Below are 9854 nucleotides of genomic sequence, written 5' to 3'. Positions count from 1 at the left end.
GGTAGATCATAGAGAAAGAAAGCAGACACAACTCTGTCATTGAGAAAAACATGATTTGAAAGTCTTCAAAGTCTTATAATGTTTAATATTTCAGTATTGTCACATATTCCTGAATTAATTTGTGTTTAATCTCATTACCACACTGCACATCTGGGGCCAGGTAATAATCAGGGGTTAATTCTGGCTCTGTCATCTTGTGTCACTTTCTTTGTTGTTTTCCAATAAACCAGAAACACATTCAGTTTGAATAAAGTTTATTACATTATCATGTGAAGCTGCAGGAAGTGTTTATTCTCCCAGGTTGGGTTTTCACAGCAAACAGCACCTGAACGCAGCACGACTTTTGGCATCTCAGTCATGACCGCAGACCTGCTCCATGACTGTTGCTATAGTAACCTGAAACTGTCCATGTACAACCTGACAGGACGTTCCTTGTTTTCAGGTGTGAGATCAGAATCTCAGTTCACTTCTCTGTCTTTTCTTTTCCACGTGACACAGCGACGTTTCATAAAATAAAAACTCATCGGAGAGTTTTTGTATTACCACAGATAAACAGTTTTACACCAACAATCAAAAAAAAAGAGAAAATCCTATAGAAAATCATTTATTATAATAGAAAAAGGTGACGAGATTCTCTGCGTTGCCATGGTGATAATCAGTGTTTCAGGTGGTCGACAGGCGACACCTATCGACCGGTCGTATTGTCCTCTTCCCCGGTTTTGGTTTAACTCACACAGTCAGTTTACACAGGTTCAGTATAAATACAACGTCATCCAGAAGGTGAGACTTGGTTCGCCCTGAGTTTCGCCTCTCAGGCTGCGTTCAAACCCCGAACCCCATTAACGTACTGTGAGCAGGTTACTCAGATCTAATGCCACAGTGTAGAAATACTCAGTTACAGGTAAAAGTCTAGTGCTCAAAGTGAAAGTACTCATTTTGCAGAATGGATCGTTTCAGAATGATATATCATGTTATTTGATTATAATTATTGATGCATTAATGGGTCGAGATCACTTGTGGTAAGAGTGGAGCTGATTATAAACGACTATATATACTGCTGGGGGTTTTTTTGTATTAATCAGATAAATGTAGTAAATCAAAAAGTAGAATATTTGCTCTGAAATGTGAAGTAAAAGTAAAAAGCAGCACAAAATTAAACTCATTAAACACCTCACACTTGAACGCAGCACATGAGTGAATGGACCACTGACTGTGGGAGGAATCTCCTCCTGAGAGACTGAACTCAGGGCCTCACACACATTCCTCCTCAGAGTAAAGCGACCGTCAGTCGATCTGTGGGGTCCATTAACGATCATCAATCAAAATCAACAGTTTAAAGGATCAGTCGGTGGTTTTATATACATACACACATACATATATGTAAAGTTTAAACAAACCCAACGTGCAGACTCAAACCAACAGTGTCCGTCTCTCTAACCCTGACTGTATTTCCCACCTGGGATGATTAAAATGAAACCTGAACCTGATTATTGAATCTGAAAAACACTGAATACTGTGGGTTTAATTGTATTGTAATAAAACATCAGTTTATTCGAAGCAGGAGGAAGGAGTGCATTTGTTGGGCACTATTTTCAGCGGCGGATTAATCCACATTTGGTTCTCTAGTGAGTGAGTGTGTGACTGAGTCAGAATAAATGTGTGTGTTGATGGTGATGAAGGAACATTTCCTGTAGTCTCTGGTGCAACAGTGGAGCTCAGAGGAATAAGATGTATCAGGGTCACATGATAAAAGGAGACAGTCAGTGTTGGTTTGGATCTGCACATGGGATTTGTTGATTTTAAGGAAAATGGAGAATATAATTATGATAAATATTCTACCTTTAAAGTCAGGAGTCAGCAGCAGTTCGCTGCCTGTAACGTGACCCTCTGTGAACTTCGGCTGCAGCTGCTCTCGTGTCTGTAAATAACTTCAGTGTGAGCAGTCTGCTCTCTACAGTTTTCTCAGGAATACAATTCAGGAGGAAACACTGATTGCTCTTAATTTTTTTTTTTTTGGCATGAAAACAATCAAATGGCACAAAGTTTAGCCCTGTGAGTGACGAGTCCTCGTGTTCACACCCATTCCTGTGCAAAAACACCCGACACGGCAAATTAAAAATATACTAAAGCAGATAAAAATATCGACGCAGTCTTCTCCTCACACGACACAGTGCATCCAGGTTCATTAAATTGCAGTGTGCGGCTAACTGGCTAACGATGCTAACAGTCAGAGGAAGCCAGTCAGTCAGAAACACAGACGTTTGGTTTCCTGGTGGTGTAAAAATCCCTGGTTTGAATGGAGTCTGCCGCGCTGCATTCACACGACAACAGAGAAACCACAAGTGACCACAATCAGTCCACAGAGGTCAGACTCTCAGGACGTTTCCTTCACTTTCTCACATTCAAGTGACGTTGGCGTTAAAGGCGGCGGGGACAGGAAGTCTGGACGCTCTCAGGACGTTAATGCAGGTGATCCAGTGGTGAACTAAAGAGTTTAACGGATAATTTCCACCTTTAAGACACTTCAACACTGTCACACATCTTCAGTCTGGGATGTCTGATAGATTCACTTGGGTTAGCCTCAAACTTCACATCAAAACTCTGAGAATCACTGTGACACTTTCTTTTAACCAGAGAAATAAAATACTTCTTTAAAATTTGTGCCTCTTTGGGATCCTCAGCTTCCAGTCCAACAGAATCATCATGGATCTGGTTTGAGTGGTTTCCCTTTGACCTCAGAGGAGGAGCAGTGATGTCACAGGAAAAGGAGTAAATCCTTCCCTTTAATATTTCAATCGACATTAAAAACAGGAATTGTAAAAAGAATTTATTAATTTATTAATGATTAAACAATTAATCATCAATAAATACAGTTTTAGTAAATCTGTTTTTGAATCTTAGATATTGATGGATTCATCGTTCATTTATGAATAATTTTTAATATTCCTGTTTTTAATTCCTATTAAAATATGGAATTAAAGAAAATGCTTTATTACGTTTCCTGTGACGTCGCTGCTCCTCCACACAGACGGAGATCAGAAGATTTTAATCCAATGGTTAACGAGGCTGACGTCAGTCCACATCTGTCACACGTCTGGTTCACTGGACAGAATCCAGAATGTGTTTTAACGTCCGGCGAAGGAGCAGAAGGATTGTTGTAGATCACTGACGGAGCGACCGAATGAGATCAGGACTGATGGACCCAGGAGATCCAGAACAGCCCAGAGATCAGATTTAACGGTGTTGAAGTGTGAAGTGTCAGGTGAGGTTTGCTTTGTGATAAAACTAAATGAGGTGAGCGTACATTCCCTGAAGAAACACCAGCCAGCAGTCACAAACATCCACGTACCACACAGATCCAGATCCAGATCCAGATCCAGATCCAGATCCAGATTCAGGTCCAGATCCAGATCCAGATTCAGGTCCAGAAGAGAGGAACTGAAACCCAGAGGAGCTCTGCACTCAGACGCTGTTGCATACTGTAATTTTACAATTTTAGAGGGAGAGACAGCGCCGGGGCGAGCCAGGTGGCGGAGACCAAGCGCACCTGCACAGCAGCAGCAGCAGCAGCAGGGGTGTGTTACATTCCTATGACAGTGCTGAGCAGAGGGGAGGTGCAATCAGACGGCACCAGTGCGTTCATTCACAGAAAGAAAGAAAGTCACCTCCAGTAACAATAATCTGTCTTCAAACCAGCCAATCAGAGTGAAGCACTTTGATTTGTATCCCTACTTAGCATGAGTTAGCATGATAACATGTTTTTAGCATCATGACCTTTAAAACCTTTTCGCAGGGTTCTCAGTTTTGAAGCAATAAGTTGGAAACGTTCAAATGTTTCAAGTTATAACTGAAAACTGATTATGTTTGATGCTAAAGTACGACGATTAACGTAGCAACGTGGTAGCATCAGTAGCTAAGAGCTGCAGCATTGTGAACTGTCAACTGATATGTCACGAAAATTACACTAATATCAAAATTACATTTATTAACAGCCAAAAAAGTTATTGGTTGATAAAGTGAATACTTTATAGTGTATTCACTACACAGTAGTCACTATAGTCAAGTGTACAGTGACAATCAACTATTTTGGCAGTTAATTTCCAAATCATGTAGTATGATGACATTTTTACGCTTGCTCTTAGCTAGCAAACGTTCGTTAGCAAGATGGCTAACTTACTCTATAGTTAGTGTGCTGTTAGATTGCTAGCCAGTAGTTAGCCAGCTCACTAACTACCTAATAACATAATTGCAAAATTTCAATAATGGGGACAAAGCTAACAAGCTAACTTCTCAATATTTTATAATGCTAACAACAGTGATGTGAAATGTGGGATGCACTGTAGCTGCGTAGTACTTGTTCATAATCTTGTAAACCTGCTCATTAGCTAGTAAAGGTTAGTTAGCTAACCAGTCCAAATTGGCTAACACTGGTTTATTAGTAACAAAGTTTGTGGAGTGAGTTATAGCCACTTTTATTTTTTTTAAGAGTACAAAATTGACCTAACCCTAAACGGTGCAGAGACCCGAGTGTCCGAGCTCAGTTTATAGTTATATAGTTTATAGTCCTCTACACTGAACTCCCTAGATAGTGAGGAGGGAGGAGAGAGTGAGTGAGTGATTTTGGAACAACCATAGTATCCCTCCTCTGTTACTTAGCAAATGTGTGTTAGCTAGAGTTAGGCGTTAGGTAGAGGACTGAATTACAAACAGCTTTTTTACTGCAGGAAAATAAAATGTTGATGGTAATTAATACATTTTTGGCTGCTAACAAGTTTATTCTGTATTTGGCTTATTGATGTCACAGGTGACCGTTTGGAAATGTGATTGGCTGGCTTGATGACAGACGACATTTCAACTGACGACGACGAGTTTTAAACTTTAAATAAAGAAACAGAGTAAAGACAGGCTGTAGAAGACAGTAGCTGCTTCCTGTTTGTTCTGGTAAATTCCCAGTCCAGTCTGACTGGATCCAGTTTCCTGATGGTCCAGTTCGTAGTCCGACCCCTAGCTGATTTCAAGGCTGCCATCTTGGCTCCCGAATTGTTTCCTGGCTGTTGCTAGGTAACCAGCTCTGAGGGGACAGGGACTGAGGTTGAAGAAGAAGAAGAGGAGGAGAAGAGAGAGTGTCATCCAGGTGTGGTAGGCGGGGCGCCCTGGATGGTTAAACAGGTGGTGCAGGGGCGGGTCTTTGAGGCACCAGCGGCTGTGATGCAGCAGAAGGTTTTGGTTTTCTGAGGAAGAAATTAAAAACAGAAGTCAACATCTCTAACGCTAAAACTGCAATATTTCCTTTTTACTTTTCTGTTTCTACACCTGTTCAACAAACTGGGCACAACATGGGTCAGAACCTGAGCTGTTAAGGTAGATTTGATCCCCAATAGAGGCAGGCTAACACCACCCCCCTTCAGACTCAGCTTCTAGGCCAAATTAGCTTTGATATATGTCTAGCTTCAATACTTTAGATAATGAATCGTTTAGAGTTAGTTTCAACTTCTAGGTCCAGTTAGCTCGACTTAGTCTAACTTGTAGATCCTAGCATGTAGCACTACATGCTGAATACTCTCACACAGACATTAGTTTATACTATATACTTTAGCTATACAAGCTAACAAGTGACAGAGCCTAGCTAACCCTAACCCTCACCAGTGCTGTGCTAAGCTAACTAGCTCGGTAAGTGCATAGTGAACACCTGTTGGTGATATAGAGCCACCTGTACTTGTGTTGTCATCTGTTTATACTTTTTTTTTTTTTTTAACTTATTTTCAAATACATTACTAGAATTTTTTTGTCTGTTAGAGCTAGCAGTTTCCCCCTGTTTCCAGTGTTTGTGCTAAGCTAAGCTAACCATGTACTAGACACAGATGCAACTGATTCATCTGGAAACACCTGATTCTGGAGAAGACGGAGAACAAGGAGGTTTATCAAACTTATCAATACTTTGTCTTTGAGGATGACAGATCATTCTTCACTCTGGAAATAAAAGAAATCTTTACTCAAGGTCCACTTTCTAGCTTTTCACTGTCTTCATCAGTGGATGGAGTTTACTCAGGCGTATTCTCATCACATGTTTTGGATAAGACAGTGAGATTTAGCTGAAATCTCCAGAGAAATACAGTAAGAGGACCTTATGTTGAGATTTCCAACAGCAACAGTGAAACAAACAGTTTAGTGTTATTGTTCTTACAGAGGAGGAGGAGGAGGCCTCAGACTGTGGGAGGGAGCAGTCCTGCTGGTCTCCACCACCTGATCACACACACAGAAAATGCATCATTTTCCGATTAGTTTAAATCGTTCTTTGGTCTTTTATTAATTCATTTTAACAGTTAAGATAGATTCTTAGTATTTTTTCTTTGTCCCTGCATGCTGCTGTTTCTAAGGCAGGGTGTAGTTATGGTAAGAAATACTGACATGTCTTTAATATATTGCATTTTTATTTTTCTAATAGTCCAACAATTTCTCAGGTTGTTAAACCCTTTATATTTACAGAAACAGTGCTAATGACGTGACCTCAGTATCCTCAGCCATGGAGGGATGATGATGCAACAGGCACCTGAGCACAGACATGAGAAAAGCACCCCAGCCCTCCTACATAGACACAAGAGCCCCAGACTGAAAGAGACAGAACACACACCAAGTTCTGTGTCTGTAGTTGTTTTGTGTCTGTAGTTGTTTTGTGTCTGTAGATGTTTTGTGTCTGTAGCTGTAGCTGTTTTGTCAGTAGTAGTCTTTCATTGACATGTTGCAGTGAAGGGTGTGTAATCTATCCGTGTCCTCAGTAGCTGCTACAGCCCTGATGAGTGAACAGTGATCAGTGAACTCTAACTGCTTTTCTTTACAATCTTTTTCACTGTTGTTGGAGCATTTTCGGCCTTTATTTTGATACTAGGAGTGGACAGGAAGTAAGGGGAGGGAGAGAAGGGATGACATGACCTCACTTTTCCTCCAAGAGCAATAGAGACAACCTGAGAACATAGAGACACTGAATACCAAAGCAAAGCAAAGTAAATCAAAGTTGGTGTTAAAACCTACAGAAAGAACTAAAAGCAGCAGCAGCAGCAGCAGAACAGAGTTCAGAGCAGCACAGTAGCATTACAGCAGTGGCACTAGTACTACAGTAGTAGTATTACAGTGTAAGTAGTATTTTACCTCCTGTGGTGGCAGCAGCTGAGCGTGGTGCTTCACATGGAGAGAGCAGAGGATGTGACGACTCATTAATTTAAATTAGTTCTAACGAATCATCCAGACTGTCAGTAACAAACACACAACATGTAGATCCACAGAGAACCTAAAGCAGCTGATACAAACAGTCCAACCACAGTTTCTATCATCACTCCTCCTCTACGTTACATCCGCTCGGCCTGCAAGTGGTGAACTCACCCCGTCTCTGACGATGTTGTTGGCGTTGCCCCGGGCAACAGATGGAGGCTGCGCTCTGGGAGGAGGTCCCCTGCTGGGATTGGCTGTAGCTGCACCATCGGCTCTGAGGACGGAGCGTGAGAAAAAGGTTTACACTTCATTTATATGAAACATGAAGAAAAAGATCAAAATATGAGATAAAATCTATAAGCATCAACTACTTATGAGGGTAATTAACACTGCATCTCCTAAATCAAACTAATTTTGAAAATCATAACTATGTTGCATAAAAATGTAGAAATACAGATCCAGGTTTTGGATCTGTATCATTAAGTTTCCATGGATGTGTTTTTGCACAGTATTGGTTGTAGTTGTTGCGTCCTGCACATGTTCACACTCACTGGTATCCCTGCGACCTCTTCCTGCGGCTCAGCCCGAGTCGTCGCAGCAGCTCGTTCCTGCGCAGGAAAACAAGCGCACCCAGAGCGAGCAGAGGGAGGACGAGGAAGAAGAAGATCAGCAGACCGTCTCTGAGGGACGTGTCTTTATCTGAGGAGGACAGACAGAGTTTATGTCAACGGTCTGGACTCGCACTGCAGGAATTCCACTGTAAGCCCAAACATGTGGTGCCTTTAATGTGAAATCTATCATTAATATTTTCCAGCATTTGATTAATATTTTTCTGACATTTAGTTGATATTTTTCTGACATTTTACTAATATTTTTCGGTTGCAGGATGACCACCACTTCACCTGACAAGTTCTCTGCTAAGGTTCTGGAAATATTAATGACTTATTATTGTGATTACTGAACTCATTTTTGACATTTCATTAACATCTCTGTGCAGATTTTTCTGACATTTAAAAAACATTTCAGAGATAACTCATGAAACACATGATGGAGTCTGATTTACACTTTCTGAGGACATGTGTCTCTCTGATGTCCAACACAAAGAAAATAGATGTCTGTGCGTCCCTGCTGACTGCAGCCGATCACTGTGACATTTAAAGAATGTAAACAAACATCAGCTGATAATGAGGTTGTTGTCCTCAGTGGTTCTGGGCTCTGATTGGACGAGTTTAAAGTGAGCGTACCGTTCCACGTGGGTCCGCTGTCCACGCTGCCTCCGTAACCTTTGACCTCACAGAAAGGCGGAGCCCAGCCATCCTCACAGTGACAGTTCCTGTTGCTGTTACACACCTGACGGGGACAGAGACAGGTGAGTGTGTGATGAAATGATACACCTGAGGGACAGACAGGAAGGTAGACAAGTGGGTGTGTCTCACCCCGTGTCCGTGACATTTCTTCTCCACGTCACAGTTGTAGCTCAGGACGTCGGCGCTGCGGCACTCAAAGTTCATACACACCTGAGCACCACAGAAGAAGAAAATGAGCATGAACACCTCCTCCTCCTCTTCTTCTTCTTTCCTACTCCCTGTCCTTGTCTCCTCCCACCCCCCCCCTCCTCACCTTGTTGTCCCCACACTTGGTCCCCTCGTTCACCATGCCTGGGTCGGGGACGTCTGATCCCAGCATGAAGTCCACTCCGTAACATTTGGCGCCGGCGATCGGCGTGCTGATGATCGACGGTTCGATGCCAAAAACCGTCACTGCCTGAACGTTGGAGCACTGCAGCTTCCCACACAGAGCGTTTCTATGGAGACAGAGACAATCATCAGCACTGTTAACACTGTGTGTGTGTGTGTGTGTGTGTGTGTGTGTGTGTGTGTGTGTGTTACCTGCTCTCACACTTCTTGTAGCCGTAGTTCTGGTAGCCACAGTTGCCGAAGCGATCGCCTTTACTGTTGACGTCTTTAAAGCAGATTTCAGGAGCAGCCTTCGCCTCTGAGGAGGAGGAAGAAGAGGAGGAGGAGGAGGGGGAGGAGGAAGAACAAGAAGAGGAGGAGGAGGAGGAAGAAGAGGAGGAAGAAGAGGAGGAAGAAGAGGAGGAAGAAGAGGATGAAGAAGAGGAGGAGGAGAAGCCTGTTTAACAAAAGTGACACTGAAAGAAAATCTTCATGGCATCAGGGAATGGATGATGGATGAATAAATAAATGAATGGATGAATGAATAGATGAATGGATGGATGGATGAATGGATGAATGAATAAATGGATGGATGAATGAATAGATGAATAAATGAATGGATGAATGAATAGATGAATGGATGGATGGATGAATGGATGAATGAATAAATGGATGAATGAATGAATAAATAAATGGATGAATGAATAGATGGATGGATGAATGAATAAATGAATGGATGAATGGATCAGACTCGAACATGCAGTGACTTAAGATGACGTTTTTCGTACGTACTGGATCCAAATATGGCCTGACACTGTCCGTCGTAGTGCTGACACTTCCCATTGTAACAGTAGGCCTGCTGGTTCCTGCAGGGCTGCCCGTTCTGACACACACACACACACACACACACACACACACACACAGACAGACACAGACAGACACACACACACACCAACAAACACACATACACAG

At 42.2% G+C, this 9854-nt stretch overlaps 1 protein-coding gene across 1 annotated transcript in view; it reads right to left on the bottom strand.

The window, feature by feature from the left end:
• Window positions 1-237: 237 nt before the first annotated feature.
• The window catches only part of LOC111649397 (disintegrin and metalloproteinase domain-containing protein 9), a gene marked incomplete at its 5' end in the record, with an annotated part of 11730 nt that continues 2113 nt past the window's right edge, over window positions 238-9854 (bottom strand). The window contains 10 exons of the mRNA XM_087171961.1: window positions 238-5231; window positions 6185-6243; window positions 7147-7176; window positions 7378-7480; window positions 7758-7905; window positions 8451-8556; window positions 8643-8723; window positions 8827-9010; window positions 9096-9201; window positions 9675-9816. Of these exons, the coding sequence (XP_087028087.1) occupies window positions 5162-5231; window positions 6185-6243; window positions 7147-7176; window positions 7378-7480; window positions 7758-7905; window positions 8451-8556; window positions 8643-8723; window positions 8827-9010; window positions 9096-9201; window positions 9675-9816 (1029 nt within the window). The remainder of the gene's footprint in view (window positions 5232-6184; window positions 6244-7146; window positions 7177-7377; window positions 7481-7757; window positions 7906-8450; window positions 8557-8642; window positions 8724-8826; window positions 9011-9095; window positions 9202-9674; window positions 9817-9854) is intronic.

This window comes from Seriola lalandi, unplaced genomic scaffold, assembly GCF_002814215.2.
Source record: "Seriola lalandi dorsalis isolate HSWRI2012SDOR001 ecotype SW California unplaced genomic scaffold, Sedor1 jcf7180002050675, whole genome shotgun sequence".
Taxonomy (NCBI): domain Eukaryota; kingdom Metazoa; phylum Chordata; class Actinopteri; order Carangiformes; family Carangidae; genus Seriola; species Seriola lalandi.
This window is presented reverse-complemented; position numbering and strand designations above follow the sequence as displayed.